The sequence below is a fragment of the Camelina sativa genome, chromosome 11, assembly GCF_030686135.1.
Source record: "Camelina sativa cultivar CO46 ecotype springtype chromosome 11, ASM3068613v1".
Classification (NCBI taxonomy): domain Eukaryota; kingdom Viridiplantae; phylum Streptophyta; class Magnoliopsida; order Brassicales; family Brassicaceae; genus Camelina; species Camelina sativa.
In genome coordinates this window covers 28,224,772-28,243,216 of record NC_141890.1, presented here as the reverse complement: position 1 = coordinate 28,243,216, position 18,445 = coordinate 28,224,772, and the positions used below count along the sequence as shown (strand labels likewise).

Genomic DNA, 18,445 nt, shown 5'->3' with positions numbered 1-18,445 from the left:
GGTCAATCTGCACGGACGGTAAACCGGAAGATTAAACACAAGCAAAATAATTTGAAATAGTTCTTTATTGATTCAAGAAATAGCTTGACAATTGTTTACAAGAATTTCTAACTTCCGCGAACGGAAAAAGCTAGTGGTTTCTTATTAAAAAATTATTATACTATATATATATATTTTTCATAAAAGGTGAGAAGGAGATTCTTTGAGAAACTTTCTTTTGAAAAACTTTTACGATAAAAAATTATTATTTTATATTTTGTTATTTCTTTTGTTAATAAGAAACTTGGTAAGAGACAACCAATGCAAGTGGTCTAAGAGTTAGTTGCTTCTAGCCTTCTTGTGCCATATTTTTATGCTGGAATCCTAACTTCCAATATGTGTAGTTTTCTTATTTTATTATGGAATTATTCTGTAACACTTCGTAAAAACGAAGAGTTTTAAAAGAATTTATTTAGTCATTTATGTCACCAAAGTTCACTTAATTATCTTTTTGATCAATGGTCTTGAGAGAACTTCAGAGTTAAGCGTGTTTATGTTAGAGTAGTTCGAGGATGGGTGACCTTCCAAAAAGTAATTGTCGGAACTGTGTGAATAAAGACAAGACAAAAGAAAAATCATGTGGTGATTTATAGGGTCGGTAAACAAGTATTTAAAATCTCCCAAACGTTTGCAAACCGGCCATCAAATATTAATATCCTTTGGAGCGGGAGTGAACGTAAGGTCCACTAAACAAAGATGGACCCATAGATTAGGAATGGACATAGAATCCACTAAAAATGACGGACGGGGTGTTATACATTCCATCTTCCTTGATGTAGTGAATTTCTTCTATAGATTTGGCTTGATTCTTCAAGTGTCCTCCAAGTCGGTGGCCGACTTAGTATATCAACCGAGGTGGTTGCATTTTGACGTCTTGTTCTAAGTTCTAACTAATGGCTTAATGGACCGGACCACTAATATATCCGGTCGAATTTGGTGTGTGTTGGTTTATTATGGATTAACCGGGTGGTGATAAACCACACTTCTTCTACACTATATATCACAAAAACATAAAGTCAGAAATGTAAACTACAGATAAGAAAGAAGGAATATATTAGCATTTCAATGTCACAAACTCACAACTTTCATTTGTAAAATTTCTCAGTACTATTCAACGTAATACATTTCTCTTATCACTCAGTTGTCTTGTGATTAAACGGTGAGATTTGCGTTCGAACGGTTGGTTTGAAAAAATATTGGTTTTGGTGTGTCTGTTTGTTTGTGTTTGGATATATAGATCTTGAGTGTTAGAAAAATCTAACGGTAAGTTCTTTTCGATTATAGCTGAAATTTCGTAGAGATGTTCTTACCTCTTTTATCTAAGGTTTGTACGGTGGTTATTTAATTTGGTGACCGGAATCATAATGAACTTACTGTTGTTTGGAACTGCTTATTTCTACAGTACTGAATTGATCTCTTGTAGTGTTATCTTGTATTGGAAATTGCTTCATTACCGATGTCTGCAGTTTCTGGGAGATCAAGGAAAAGCATTATGACTCTTGGTTCTGGAAAGCTTTACTTAAGCTAAGAAGCTTGGCAAAGCATTTCATCTCTTGCAATATTGGAAACGGTTCAACGGCTTGGTTCTGCTTTGACAAATGGACACCTTTGAGTCCCTTGATTGATTGTCTAGGTGCAGAGGGTCCTCGTCGATTGAGAATACCTCTAAACTCAAGAGTAAGAGATGCTTGTAACATGGAAGGCTGGGTACTCGCCATCCCACGCTCAGATCTTGATGTATCTCTGCAAATCTATCTATCAACTATTGAATTACCAAGTCACTCTACGCAAGAAGACACCTATGAGTGGGTGATAGATGGACAATCAACTGAGAAATTCTCTGCTAGTAAAACCTGGGAGGTCTTAAGACCACGAGATTTAGACAAAGATTGGGCAGAGCTTGTGTGGTTTAAAGGATCAACGCCAAAACATGCTTTCAATTTCTGGGTGACAAACCTAAATAGACTTCCAACGATGGCAAGACTTGCTTCATGGGGATTACAAGTATCGGACACCTGCTGTCTCTGTTCTGCAGCTGTAGAGACTAGAGATCATCTGTTCCTTCACTGCACGTTCACTCAAGTTATTTGGACTTTGGGTCTGCGAAGACTAAGTCAGCAAAGCTCTCAATTCTCTAGTTGGAGTTCACTTCTATCTTGGGCAAAAGGGAGCAACCCTACATCACCATCCACTCTTCGACTTCTGTTAACTCAGACAATCGTCTATAGTGTATGGAGAGAGAGGAACAACCGCATCCACAACCATACAACCATACCGCCACTCAATCTCTTCAAGGATATTGACCGCCAAATCACAAACACTATTGCAGCCCGAAAGGAAAGGAGGAAGTTTAGGAACCTGTTCACATTGTGGTTTAGATAAGAGAACAAAATTTGTGTTTTTGAGCTTGAATTTTAGTTACTCCTTATTTTTTTTCTTTTTTTTTTCCAGGGAGTAACCTGCAGGTCTTATATCATCTGTAATACCGAATCTTTCGTATATATGATATTAACGTTTTAGCAAAAAAAAAAAAAGAAATTGCTTCATACAAGTACAGCCTTAGTCCCTAGATTTGTTATGCGGAAATAGGGAAGACGTGGTTGTGTAACGGAGTATAAATATACTTTTGAGCGGAATATGATCATATTGTTTTACACCTCACATTTTTCACGTATAATTATTGTATCTCATTTATTTTTATGCATTTTTTAATGGTTCATACAACGGTAATTTTCCCATTTTTTTTAATGGTTCACGTTTGTGCGGAATGCTTGATTTATGTTAGAAAACAACGCATAAATGATGCAACGAGAAACCTTCAATACAAAAATCACCACAAGATTTTAAAATTAGTATTTCTAAACTATCCTAATTTCATTAGTATTCCGATCACCAAATTATTTCTCTACCATAAAAATCTTGAATAAACGAGTCTAGAACACCTTTGCAAAATTTTAGTTTAAAGAAGAAAAAAGAAAACTCATTGTAGGATTTCGGATTTCCCAAACAAACACAAAAAGACATGTACTGTTGTAAGATCTCGAATTCGCTAGACGCGAACATCCAGCTAGATTTTAAGTGACAGATCTATATATTTCTCCGAACATTCTAAAGAATAAAGTTTGACATGCATATATCTGTTTTTCTTCTCATCTATGTTACACAAATTTTTAAGAATTATATAGTATCATCTAATCCTAAGCCTAATAGTAATCTAATTAATTAAATTAGGCAGGCCCAAATTTTAGTTCTCTAAAATCATAGCCAAATATTGGTTTCCTAATTGGAAAAAAAATCAGCACTCATTTTTGATTAAGAAGTTGCATATATTTTTTGAAAAATACGAACGAAATCTCTTTAAACATTAGCTGTAGATTCAGATTTCTCCTAAGTAATATCTTCTGTAAAGTGTACGTAATATATACTAATACTGAGGCAAAGAAAATATATGCATGCGAACTTAAAACGTACTATTTAAAATTTCATCACACAACAAGCACAAGAATTTTTTAATCCGGAAGTACTTGGATTATTCGGATTACCAAATAATGATTGGTGAAGCATATAATTTCTGGCATCTAGACAAAAAAATAAAAGGCATTTTTTTTTTGCTTCAATTTGTGAAATATTTTATGTGATAATTATTAAATATTGAATTTTTGAGGAAGAGTTCCCATGTTGGTTGCATGTGTATGCGGTGGATCCATTTTCTCTTTACACCCAAAACTATTCATATCACCACAAGGTTTTCAGAGAGTTTTGGGCAAAACACATAAAGCCCCAATATGACAATAATTGAAACTTGTCTCTGGAAACACACCTCACTACACATGCCTTCTCTTCTCTTATCATTTGTACATATTATTCATGACTACATTTTAACACGTCGTCGTCATCATCATCATCATCATCATCATCATTATCAATCAATATCATCATAATTATCAATTACTATCTTTGAGTGTCTCTCATTGTCTGTTTAATATTATTTGTTGATAATGATCTTCTAGTTGAAATTGAGTTCATAAACTTAAATCTTGAACTTCGAAGTGGTGTATGGTTAAGATTTTTTTTCGTTTTATTGAATATTAATTATTTTTCGTATGAACATGCATGTAAATTAAATCTAATGCAAATCGTATTGGTAAGGTAACCAAGTCGAAAGAAAATAGTTTACAAAGTACAAAATCAATAACATTTCTGAATCTACAATGGGCTAAAATCTTTTAGATATTTAATTAATAAAATACAGAGTGATATTGATCAACAAACCGGAGAGTTTCTCTCTTTGAGAAACATTGATTCACAAATTAAAGAATAAGTAATCAATATCATGAACAACAATATAGACATTAATCAATCAACACACCCCACATACTTTTAAAAAATAAATGAATCACCTTCCTATCCTTGAGGCATAAAAAAACCTCAAATAAAATAGGAAATAATAATATATCCCAATATACAAACACTAATTACATATTATAACATAAATATACAATGTTCAATCACTTCATTCTATAGGTACTCTTATTTTCTCTCTTTTTCTTCTCTTTTTTCTTGTATGAGTTACTACTTTTTTTGTCATCATTTTTACTCTTAGTATTATTACCTTCATTTTTCCCGTCCTTCAAATCCAACGCCTTGTTCTTTTGGTGATAGCGCTGATGATAATTTGGTCCAGACGAAGCGTCTGAGGCCATTGAATCATCGCTATCTTTGTTCCTCTCTTCTTCAGTTTCGCCTTTGCTGAAGTAGTTATAGATGTTATACACTTCTTGATAGTCCTGGTCCACGACCTCCTCTTCATCTACTTCAATTGGTGACGAAATATAAGTCGTCCAACCGGATTCACTACTGCTGCATTCTTCCTTCTCCATCAAGAACTCAAGAACCCTAATCTTGATGAGAGAAAGAGAGAGAGAGAGCGAGGGAGAGAGGTTTGTTTCTTAGAGCTGTAGTTGTGCGTTTGCTAGGAATACGACTCTTATGTATATATGTGCATGTGGTGGGAATAATAAGGCTGCTCGTATGTTTTTACTGTTATTTTATTGCTGTAAGGACAGCTTATGTTCTAACATTGAAAGCTATATCCGACACGATTCGAAAAAGAATAATTGTTCTTTTATGTGAATTTTTTTGTTTCTTTCTATTTGTTTATGTGTTGTCTTCTCTTAATGGCTCGATTAATTAGGTTCACCAATACAACGGTAGTTGAGAAAATTAATTTTAAAAAGTTGATGTTTCTTTCGCCTCATAACACTACACCCTTCTGAAAAAATAACATTACCTATGTTATATATACATATCAATAACTATTAAATGGGTGTGACCATAATGAGGGTGAGGCCATTTTAGGTTTACATTATAGCATGAGGGGAATGTATCTTTACACTTCAAATTCTCTGTATACGAAACCAAACACGAACCTTCCTGAAGATTGGTACGTTAGATCAAACCCATGTTCTATAACATGTTAGGATAATGCCACTTTTTATCTTCTTTCTGAGCTAACGTCATCATTTTACAACCTTCTATTAAAAAAAATATATATATACACACAATTATATGGACAATTCTCCAAAGAAAAAAAAACAAATATATGTATTGTTTTTAAATAATATCCCCAAACACACAAAAATTACAAACATTCCACTAATTTGAGGAAAGATTATTAAAATGTTAAGGAAAGGGTAAATGATATTATTGTTACCTTGAGCAATAGAAACAGAAAGACTGCATTATTTTTTAGTCACAAAAAAAAAAGAGTTAGTTAACGTTATTTAATAATTTACTTTACTTTAAAGTAGTTTCGAACGGGATATTTAATGTGTTTCAAGATTTAAATGAAGATGTTCTCATATGCAACGGACTTAGGTACAAATAGATGTCCACATTTGTGTGCTATATTTGTTTGCATTCGTTTGTCTTTTACGGGGATGATGAGTCGGTGTCCTCTTTCTTTGATCTAATTATTGGTTGATTTTATGATAATTTAGGTTCAATAGCAGAAATAAAGTTAATTCTATTCAGAAAAATCATATCCATGGAAGTAGTGGTATCAATAATTCGAATTTTCTATATTATATAGATAATTTTTTTTTTCCTGTCGACTAATTTTTCCATTAGATAGAAGAGAATATAAAGAGTTTATAAAACACAGTTTATGCACACATAGTCTCATATAGTCAAGATTTAATTAATTCTATTACCCAATCAAGATTATAACCTTCGGCAGCTTTCCAATCTTGCTATATCATTTTTTCTTTCTTGTGTGGTTCTGTTTGGACAACATATTGGTTTGGCTTTCTGTAGATGCAAGGTCCAGTTCAGAAATTTGAAGTAATATTTGAAACGTAAAAAGAAGGATAAATTTTTCCTTAGAGTAAGTGCATCGGGGTTTTTCACAAAAGTTTCTCACCTAAAGAAATACTAATAAAATATAATATAATATTTTTATTATGAAAGTTTTTCATAAAAATTAAAAAAGTTTCTCATTTCAGAATCTTTCATGAACTTTATTTTTTGTTTTGAGAAATTTTTACAATAAAAAATTATTATTTTATATTTTATTAATTCTTTTGTTACTAAAAAAATTTGGGAGAAACTAACCGATCTTAGCTTTTGGGTAGTTTGGCTCTGTATAGATAGTCTGTTGGTTTGTATATGGAAGCAAATTATTTTTTGATAATAGGGGTTGTTAGCAATCTATATATACATTTTTTGAGATATTTATAAAATAAATCTTGAAATTAACACTTATTTACAAATATGCCATTATGTTTTTAAAAATAAAATAAAAAATTACAAAACCAACTATTACTATGAGATTTGGCGATTTGCTATATTCCTTTTTCACAAATCTCTAACTTCTTTCTTTTTGGAAACAACCTAACAACTAATCAATAAATATTCTTTAAACAAATAATTATTTTCCAAAATAGCAAATATCACCACCAATATTTGCGACCACTCTCCATAATATCTCTAATTCCACCGATTTTGGAAACAACCTAATCACGGTTAACATCTAATTACTCTACACATTCAATTTTAAAATTCCATCTCAAAGATCTTTTCCCTCCAATACTTGTAGAAAATCAAAACAAAGAAACAAAGTTATTAATGCCTGATTCCTAGCATATTCTTTAATCAAGCAGATTAAAAAATCTTTCATCCCTAATTAGTTGCTAACAACAATAATTACTTGCTTACTTGCTTATCATAATCGACCTACTAAGGACCATATAAATATTCTACACCTACACGGCAATTATCATCACCAAACACGACAAACCAACAACATACAGAAAAACATAAATCTGTTCTCCTCGCAATGGCTGCTATTTTTTCTTTTCTCCGTGATGTGCGACCTTACAATCCTAAATGAAAAAGTGGGTCTCTTATTAGTAATCCCTTTTTTAAAACATAATCTTTGTTTGTTTTAACACATTTCTATTTTCATCAGCTTACAAAGATCATAGATGATGGATCTCCTGTTTATAAATACAAGCTATGTGGTGCATTTATGTGGTAAAACTAGAAGAAAGGTAAGCACAGAAACACCAAAACACCAGTATTTAATTGTGTTGTATGAGAACAAAGATGTTGTATAAACATATCTTATTATGTAAAGTTATCTTAACCAAATCCTTTTTGTTTTCTTTTGTTTTTTGTCGTTAATTTACTAAATCGTTTTATTATGCTTTTCCAATTATAATTTTCAGAAGAGCCTATCTTTTTTAACGTAACTATAGCTGGGGTCATTTTTGAAATGTAGGTCAGCCATTGTAATGGTAAACATGACTATGAAACTGAATTTATAACCAATAAACGTATCCAATAACTATTTATATGTGCTTTATTGAAGCTAAGTTATCTATTGGACTATCAAATCTATATTACCTTTTTATTTACAATATATTTTTGCATATATCAACCACATACCAGAAAAAAGTAAGAGCTATCCAAATGATTTTCTCCAGCGCAGAAACAAACATAACTTACCAGACAAAAAGTCATTGCTTTTCCACACTAAACAAGACTTCAAACATATTTTAAAAATGATTTAAAATATTATAGTTAACATTTAAAAAAAATATTATAGGACGGATTATGATATAAATTTAAAATATCAATAATTTATAGATACTACCATCGGTTTTAAATACCAAAAAGTATAAAAAATTTAAAGATACAATTTATATATAAAATAATAAAATATCAAAATGATTTATTATATAATATTTATCTAGGTATATGTCACATATTATTTGTTCTAAAACGAGCAATCCAACAAAAAAAATATACAACCTAAATAACTACAAAAACATACTCTAAACCAACAAAAAAATATAATCTAACCAAAACTGTAGAATCTATTAATCAAAATAAACACAAAATTACAACATTTTTTTAATAATTACAAAAACATTTCCCCACGGTGTACGCGAGTTAAAATCTAATTTAGTACATTTTTCAAACATAATTATGAAAAACATACATTCACTATTTACAATTGGAAAAATAGGGTGATGTTAGAGATGTATGAAGAGATAGAAACTTGGGTGGAAACTTGGATGTGATATAGTGATTGAGAGAAGATTACAAGCATAGTCGAGAATTATGGAGAAGAAAGAGGAGAGTGAAAGAGAGTGGGAAGGAGTAGAGTGATTTTTTTTTTTGGTTTAACATCAACTTTTCATTAACCAAAATGATACAACCAAATCAAAGACACATTACATTCACCTCTAAAGATTTGGACCAAAAAACAAATGCAGTGGTTGATCAAGTACAACCCTGGAACACTAGGCGGATCCAACGCTATCTAATCGAGAACCAATGCATTTTTTAACCACAACGAGATAGATAGCACACCACGACTCGAAGTGAAATCATCTCTTAAACCACCTAAATTGACCTAATGACACGAGAACAACTACTAACACAGAGAAGGCCTAAACCAACCCTGAAAAAAAATCAAATCCCAGCTACGAGATCCTTATGGTCGACGTGTAGAACTTGTCTCAAAGCTTCAACACCCAGAGGCACATTATCTGAAAATCTTGGTCTCTCCGGCTTTCACTGTTCCGGTCCTATCCGTAAAACGGACAATACATCCGACTGACCCTACCAAGAGTCATGAAGCTATAATAACCGGCAAAATAGATGGTTCTCCGAACTAACTATACAATAACCAGAATGCTAATCATCTAAAGATTAAAAATTGGAGCACAGATTAGCATATCATCACCTCACAGTGCAAGTTCAAAGTGGTAACATCACTTCTGTCAAGTTACGAGACATACACCACATCTTGGTCGGACTGAAAACCAAAAACGACACCACTCCTTGCTGCAGGACACCGCCGTGGCTGGAATGAGAGGTAAGATTTGAAGAAGAACCCAAACCCGACCACTGAAGCTCGTTGAAGAAAAGCTTCAGCCCTCACTGCTCTGTGAAGCCCACAAACCGCAGTGATAAGACAGCAAACAAAGTCACCACCCCAGATCCACCATATCTGGCCGAGATTCGACGCTGTCCTCCAATGTCTGCACCAGAGCCTTCACCAGCAACCTCCACCCGCCGAATCTTCTCTTCACGCGTCGAGGAATCACCGGAACCACCACCACCTTCGAGAGGCACCCAACCGACGGCGACAATATAACAAGGAGCGGGAGACAGAAAGAAAATACAAAGAGGAAGAAAATCTAAAAAGGGCAAAGCCCTCTCCGGCGCCGGAAGGGCAACTGGAGAGGCAGAGCGAAACCGGCGACGACTCTCTATGTCTCTCTCTCTTTGTATACCGGCGGAGTTCCTAGGAGTAGAGTGATTATGTGGGCCTAAAAGAGTTTTTTTTTCTTTTCTTTTTTTATTATATTCCATATAATCTAAAAAATTAAATATTGGTTAATTAAAATTTGTTTTCTAAAATTTTTTAGATATATAAAAATAAATATTTTTTTACAATATAATATGCATTTTTTATTTGATAATGTTAATTAATAAATTTTGTATCCGTAAGTATACATATATCTGTACACAATATTAAAGTGTACATATATCCGTACACAATATTAAAGTGTACATATGTCTATACAATTATTAAGTGTATAGATATAATTTGTATGATTCTTAGGGTTTCAGATGTCTGTACTGCAATGGTTTTGTAAAAATTACATCTGTACACCTAATAATGTATACAAACATCTGTACAATTAATAAGGTGTATAAATATCTGTACACTTATAAATATGAACGTATACAAAATATGTAAATAATATATTTAAAAATTATTTAAAAAATTCATATCAAATTGTAAAGAAAAAACTATAGATTTTTTTTGTATCTAGGAAGTTTTCTAAAAAAAAGAATATATTAACAATTATTTGAAAAATCAAGAAAAAGAGAGAAAATGACATGAGATATAATTAACTAGAGTTCTGAATGGCAAAAAAGGCTGTGGAAATAGCTGAACAGTGGTTGAAACGACCGATCCGTTTTTTGTTTAATAAGTAAATATAACAGTAATAATAATAATAATAATCTAATTATCTAAGCATAATAATATAATAATAATAATCTAATTATCTAAGCTATTGGTCACATACCCACTAGCCACCTAACCACAAACAATCAACATCGGAAATAACCAATACCAATAAACCAATAATGACCAATAATATTTCATAACATTCTAGGACCTAACTCTAGCAACCTAACAGATGCCAGACAACAACCAATCGAGTCACTAGAACATCTTTCTCTTCATTGCCTTGATTGCACGATCACACTTTGCCTTTACCTGCACCACAAACACAAATTGAGATGCATGAGTATTTTATAAACACTCAGTAAGGCAATCCTCCCATCTACTGGGTTATACACACAAGCAATAGAGACATCTCTAACCATCAACCAACAATCAATAACCAAACAATAACAAACCAGGACTCTGCATCGACCGACGCCAACCCATGCATCGACCGACACCAACTGGGTTGCATCGACCGACACAAGCTTGCATCAATCGATGCAAGGTACACTTGCAACGACCGACACACACACTGCATCGACCGACGCATGCTCGACATTGCACGATATCCCTAATTGCATCGACCAACGCCTTCACATAGCATCGACCGATGCTTCTAAGTCAATCTGTGCCGTCCTCAAAAGCTTAAGAACTCTGAAGAACTTCTTTTCCCTCAAAAGTGGCTAAAACTCAGCCACAACACGACAAACCCCATTTTATAAACCGCTCAAGGGTTTCGTAACCCAAAACGAAGCATTTAACTTAAAATTGCTCGCGCAAACCGACATAGATTCGTCCTCGAATCTTGAACAACCATCAGCCATAATATATAATTCTCCCCCACCAACATAGATTCGTCCTCGAATCTCGAACAACCATCAGCCAAGTACTCCCGTGCAACCGTCTCCATGGCCTGCACTCCTCCGATCGATCTAGGAAGGTCACCTCTAGGCGATAAAATCACGTTCCAGGCATTATTTTCTCTCGAATTTTGGACTTTTCTTTACTCATAGGTCTCGACCTTGAGTTTTTATTGGCTCCTCATCAAGCCGAAACCTGCATGCCATAATGTTGGCTTCTCATCGGGCCTAGGCCTGCATGCCATAATATATAAGGAAGTCCAATATTCGTCTCTCGGGTTGCCACCCTACAGCACGCCCCCAAATCGTCATCCGAAGTCGATATACCAACCATACTCTCAAGCCACAAAGTCTCAGAATATGACAGTACTAGGAGAACTAGAGTCCTCCAAGAGTCGCGAGCAAATAATTCTGACCACGCCTGAGCCCTATCCCTATCTAGGGTTCCTTCTCGTTGCTCGCGTAAAACAACATAATGTCCTACCAACCACATATCCCCTCACTGGAATACCTCATGACCACACAAGGATCATCAAAATGTCACAAAGGCCGCCACAAAGGCCAAACAAATGTCCTAAACAGGACAGCCACAAAAGCCAAACAAATGTCCTAAACAGGACCGCCACCAAGGCCAAACAATGTCCTAAATAGGACCGTCATAAAGAGAACTTGTCCCGAAGGACCGTCACAAAGACCACTTGTCCCGAAGGACTGTCACGAAGACCACTTGTTCCGAAGGACCTTCACGAAGACTATACATCCCAAATGATTGCCTAAACAGGACACACATCCCGAAGGATCGTCACGAAGACAACATATCCTAAAGGACCGCCTAAACAGGCAACATAGGCTAAACAGCCCACCACAAAGGCCACACAATTGACTAATTAAACAGCCCGCCATAAAGGCCACACAATGGCTAAACAGCCCGCTACAAAGGCTGCACAATGGCTAAACAGCCCGCCACAAAGGCCACACAATGTCTCGAAAGACCGCCACACACGGGCACAATGACTCAACAGTCTGCCACGAAGGCCACACTAGCCCCACCAAGGCTCACAACTACCAAAAATGGAAAAATTCTAACTCACCTAAAACTTTTCATTGTTTTAGAACTTTCCACTTTTAGCAACTTCTAAATCAGGAATTTTCCTTCTTTGACCACTGCCTCGCAGAATTTTGTATCCCGAACACCACCTCATCTCGTTACTTAGTCGCACAACCAACCACCCCTAAGCGACCAAGTAATAAGAGAGATGGGCTGGAATACTCCACTGCCGCTTTAGCCATGGACTACAACTAGGACCAGGCTAGACAAGCTCAAGTCGCGGTCTGCTTCTCAAACCACTTCTTAAACCTTGCTTTCATCCTCGCCTCTGGCTCCCAAATCTGCTCCGCAACACCATCACAGTCCCATAGGACTCTCATCAAAGGATTCTTCTTCTTCCGAAGTTCCTTGATTCTCCTCTCGAGGACCCTCACTGGTCTCGCTTCCAAGGTCATGTTAGGCTGAAGATCCTCAGGAATCTTAGCCAACAACTGATCATCCTCACGGAGACATTTCCGCAACATAGACACATGGAAAACCTTGTGGAACGCACACATAACCTCAGGCAACTCCAGCCTATATGCTACTAGTCCCACCAGCTCAATCACTCTGAACGGACCCGTATCCCTCAGACTCAACTTAGTTTATGCCAATGACCTGTTCAGACGCCGCAACATGGCCATCTTGATGTACACTCTGTCTCCCACCTGAAACTCAAGATCTCTCTTCCTCTTATCGGCATAACTCCTCTGTCGATCCTGAACCTCTTTCATGTTCAGCTTGAGAACCGAATCTTCTCTGAGGTCTCTTGAACAAAACTTGCCCCCACCTGAGTCCAGCATAACAGTGTACGACATGGCCTCCCATACAACGCCTCATAAGGAGCTATCCTAATACTCGCCTGATAGCTGTTGTTGTAAGCAAACTCTACCAAGCTCAGGTGATCTGCCCAATGGCCACCCCAATCCAACGCACACATCCTCAGCAAATCCTCCAACGTCTGGATCGTCCTCTATGACTGCCCATTTGTCTGGGCATGATAAGCTGTACTCATATGTACCTTAGTGCCCATCTCTGCGTGAAACACTCTCCATCACACCGAAAACTTGGAATCCCTATCAGACACAATACTCGCTGGCACCCCATGCAACCTGAATATCTCCTTCACATTTTTCTTAGCCAAGACCGCTGCTCCATCAGTCTTCTTAATGGCCAGAAAATGTGCCGACTTAGTCAACCGGTCCACAATGACCCAAATAGCATCAAAATTCCAAGACACTGGCAAACCCACCACGAAAGCCATAGTAATCATATCCCACTTCCACTCTGGAATGGGAAGACTCTTCAGTAACCCACCTGGGACCTGATTCTCAGCCTTCACTAGCTGACACACATCACACCTCGCGACCCAACTAGCTACATCCTTCTTCATCCCGATCCAGTGATAGTACCTCTTGAGATCACGGTACATCTTAGTCTCTACTGGATGAATAGAAAACATGCTTGCATGAGCCTCTATCAAAATCTTCTGTTTCAACTTCTCATTCTTAGGCACAAAAATCCGCCCGTGCACAAAAATAGTACCATTAGCTGAGACCTGATACTCTGAATCAACATCCTTAGAGGCATTCACCAGCCCCAAGTCTTTCTCCTGAGCTAACCGCACCCAGCTCAAAAGATCTACTCTGTCAGCCACCACCAATCCTAACGGCTCCTGCGAAACAACACACAGACTCAACGCATTGATCTCTCCTACCAGAGACTCCATATCCTGTTCCTGAGCTGAAGCCGCCCGCTTCCGACTCAGAGCATCTACAACCAAGTTAGCCTTACTAGGGTAGTAGGCTATCTCCAAATCATAATCTGCCACAAGCTCCATCCACCGCCTCTGCCTCAAATTTAGCTCGGGCTGAGTGAATATGTACTTCAGGCTCTTATGATCGGTAAATACCTGTACCTTTGCACCATACAGATAAGATCTCCAAATCTTCAGGGCAAAAACTACAACAACCATATCCAAGCCATGAGTAGGATAGTTGTCCTCATGCTTCCGCAACTACCGCGAAGCGTAGGCAATCACCTTCCAATCCTGCATCAACACACACCCTAAACCAACTCTGGATGCATCGGTATAAACCACATAGGGTTCTCCCTGCTCTAGCAATGCCAACACAGGCGTAGTAGTCAACATTTCTTTCAGGCTTGCAAAACCCTCCTTGCACTCCTGTGACCAAACAAAAGAAATATCCTTCCCTGTCAACTTAGTCATCGGACGTGCCTTGCTTGCAAAGCCCTGAACAAACCTTCTGTAATAACCTGCCAATCCAAGGAAACTCCTGATCTCCGTGGCATTCTGCGGTCTAGGCCAATCACTGCAAACACAATGTGACCCATAAAACCCATCTCACGCTGCCAGAAACTAAACTTGCTCAACTTAGAAAACAACTTCTGCTCCCGCATCTTCTCCAAAACTGCCCTTAAATGCACTGCATGCTCCTCAGGACTCTTAAAATAAAACAGGATGTCGTCGATGACATGACTCCCTCAAAAACCAACTTCCCTCTTGGACACTCAAACTCCACTCTATCCCCGTAACAATCAATATGAACCTTATGACGATGCAACTAATCCATACCCACGATAACATCATACAGCTCCACTAGACTGATAAGCAAATCCGCTGGACACGACTCCCCTGCGATCTGAATATCCACACCCCTCGTCCAACCAATAACTCTCAGAAACTTGCCTCCCGCAACTATGACAACTCCCGCTTGCTCTCCGGGATGGCCTCTGATATAAGCATTCTCTGCACACTCCGGAGTAATGAAGCTATGAGTAGCTACAGAATCAAACATAACATGGAACTTAAACCCGCCCACCAACAATGTCCCTGTGATCGCCCTGGCACTGGTTCCACCAGTCTCTACAGTTGTGTACACCCGTGGCACCTGCTCAATCCGTGCCACCTGCTGCACTCCCGGCTGTACTACATGTTGCACCGCTGCCACTGCCATCTGCTGCAACTTAGGACACTTGGGCTTGATGTGTCCAGGCTCCCTGCAATGATAGCATACACAAACCGCTGCCGTCGGAGCACTCCTCTGGGGACTACTAGCAACCTTGTGATCCATGCTCCCAAACCCGAAGCACCCTGCACCACTTGGCCGCTGCGTAGCCTCCCACTTCCTCTTGGTTCCTTGCGCAGGTATGCCGCCCTTGCCAGAACTTCCTGAATGCTGAGCCTTCCTGAACTGTTGGACTAACTGTCACTGATCGTGCCCGGATGTCCTCCTCAATCTCTGCTGCAGGCTCAACCACCTCTACACGCGTAGCATAACTCCGCCCTCCACAGTGAACCTTCAAATCATCACGAAGGGCCCTCAAAAAACTTATGATCCGAGCCTCCTCAGACTCCATCGCCCGACCCCCACACATCAGAAGTCGACTGAACTCCAAGTCAAGCTCCCGCACTGACCGAGTCCCCTGAGATAGCTGAAGGAACTGCAACTCCAACCGATCTAGTGCCTTTCAATAAAAATACTTGCGGTTGAACTCCATGACGAAGTTAGCCCCAGACATCTCTCTCTGCACTCTCCTAGCAGCAACTGCTCTCCACCATAACTGAGCATCACCAGTCAGGTTGTAGACCGTTATGTCCACCCAAAACACCTTAGGACATCTGAGAGATTGGAAGTTATGTTCCACTCTCATCCTCCACGCATCAGCAACAATAGGATCAGTGGCTGTGGATGTAGGAGTTCATTTTCGTTATGTCAGTGGCTGTGGATGTAGGAGTTCTCCTCTTCTTATAATCTTCCCACTCCTTATTACTGTAAATAATCCCCTTAATTCCCCTGTTTTGATTTCCATTTAGTCAATATCTAATGCTCAATGGGAACATTCCTGTTTTTTCATTTTTTGTATAGCAAAAAGATTTCATTTATTTAAGCTAAAAAATGGGCGGCTTGATCATAATAAAACTAAAATAATTTTTTTTTTAAAAAGCAATGTTAAAGCACTTCTAGTGATACCACTTGTTGATATAATATGTAATATGAGAGCGCAAAGGATTACTCGAAGGACTTGTACATCGCAACGCATGTACGTAGAATATTTAGTCCGGTAGTCACCTTGTTTAAGTACTTTTTGCGCCGAGGGTGTTTGATTTGAACCGAACTTGGAACATACAAACTTACAATCCATATTCGAGCTATATGTAAGGTAAGGTGTGATACGATCTGACACGAGAAAGTAGGATAAGATCCATATTCAATCCCGTCAGGTGGCAGATGTCTGTTATATATAAATGTATACAAGTATATGTTGTGAGATGATTGTAGCTAGTGAGATTCGTTTTGTTCAGTAAATAGTACAGTACGTCTGCTTCTGTGTGCATGTATCAGTGAGAGGAAGTTGAGTTTTTGAGGACACCATTTGCTTTTGAAATTTTTTATTCAATTTAATGCACTTACAGGTCAAAGGAAGCGATGAATGGTATGATCAAGTCAGAACAGAAAATCATTAATACTGAACACCAACATTATCACACTAAACTACCTGATGCGAGACAGAGGAAACACCAACTTCATTGAGAAGATAAGTGACTGTTGTAGAAGTATAAGAATGTCTAGAATATTTCTAGAGTATATTTGTTAATAATTAATATATCTTTATATATAAAAAATAGGTTAATTAGCTTTTTATTCTATTCCCTATATAAGCATATGTAATTTATTGTAATCATTAATGAGAGTTAAAATACTAATTCTTCCATTTCTAAACTCTCGTCAATCTCTAACATGGTATCAGAACAGGTTTGCTCCCGAGTGTAGATCTAACGATCAAACTCATTTTATTTTATTTTTTGTTGAGCCAAATGCTTCCACATTCAAGTTCATCATGAACCATTTGAATCTAAGCCATCGAGCTTTTTTTTATTCAAGTCTACCATCTTAGACCTCTAAATCTAAGTGAAATACTTCTTTTTTTATTTTATCATTATAGATCTTTCACTCTAAGTTAAGTGTTTCATCTTTTTATTTTTTTATTTTATTTTTAAAGGAAAAAAAATATTTTTATCATTCAAGCTTCTTATGTGCCTCTGAATCAAGCCACAATGCTTCTGAATCAAGACTCTCCACAGGTGACCGAATGTTGAAGTGGAACCCGTCAGTAGATTTGTCTTGCTCTTTATGCAATGCCCCACTGGAAACAAGAAATCATCTCTTCTTCCAATGCCAATACTCTCAGCAGATTTGGAGTAAGTTATCCTCTGGGTTTCTTGGCATCTACGTTACATCGGACTGGGAAGAGATCAAGACCTCATCTCAGGCTCTACGCTTGGCAAGACCCCTTTGTTATTTTTGCGATACACCCTCCAGGTTACGGTCCACACACTATGGCAAGAGCGAAACAACCGTAAGCATGGTGAAGACCCACGCCTTGCAACTCGACTTGCGAAAATCATCGACAAGACCATCAGAAATCGGCTCCTACTCCTCTTGAATTCAGGACACAAACAATATGCAGATATCCTAACACTCTGGTTTTCAACTAGAACATAATGTAGTCTCCAAAATGTGACTTTTCTATCTTAAAGCTCTGTTACACTAGTTGTAAAGCAAAAGTTTTTTTGATGAATAAATTTTTACATTCATTTAAAAAAAAATAATTATTAAAAAAAGAAACTATCTTATTTTCCAGTTTCAAGCAATTGATGCTTCTTCAAAATTTTATTTGTCACATTTCAATTCAGTTAAAAAAATAAAATAAAAAATAAAAATAAAAATAAAAAACCCCATCGGATCCCTTCCATAATCAAGCAAACTCCAGCCCTCTCAGCTGGACAACGATCTCTCTCATAAAGACGTTTCCAGATTTGGCTGCCACCACTAACGACGTTGTGTTCATTTGTCGTCTCACAATCTCTCTCGCACATTCGTCAAATATTTCCACATCATT

General features: G+C 37.2%; 1 protein-coding gene and 1 pseudogene across 2 annotated transcripts; one reads left to right on the top strand and one right to left on the bottom strand.

The window, feature by feature from the left end:
- The first annotated feature begins 551 nt into the window (after window positions 1–551).
- LOC104728327 (uncharacterized) lies at window positions 552–2,421 on the top strand. The gene is made up of 2 exons (XM_087472659.1): window positions 552–570; window positions 1,463–2,421. The coding sequence occupies exons 1-2, from the start codon at window positions 552–554 to the stop codon at window positions 2,419–2,421; spliced, it is 978 nt and encodes a 325-aa protein (XP_087328785.1).
- Window positions 2,422–4,368: 1,947 nt separating this feature from the next.
- On the bottom strand, window positions 4,369–5,158 carry LOC104724242 (protein SOB FIVE-LIKE 4 pseudogene; annotated as a pseudogene). Its single transcript, XR_015571125.1, has one exon. The product of XR_015571125.1 is annotated as a protein SOB FIVE-LIKE 4 pseudogene (transcript).
- Between the last annotated feature and the right edge of the window lie 13,287 nt (window positions 5,159–18,445).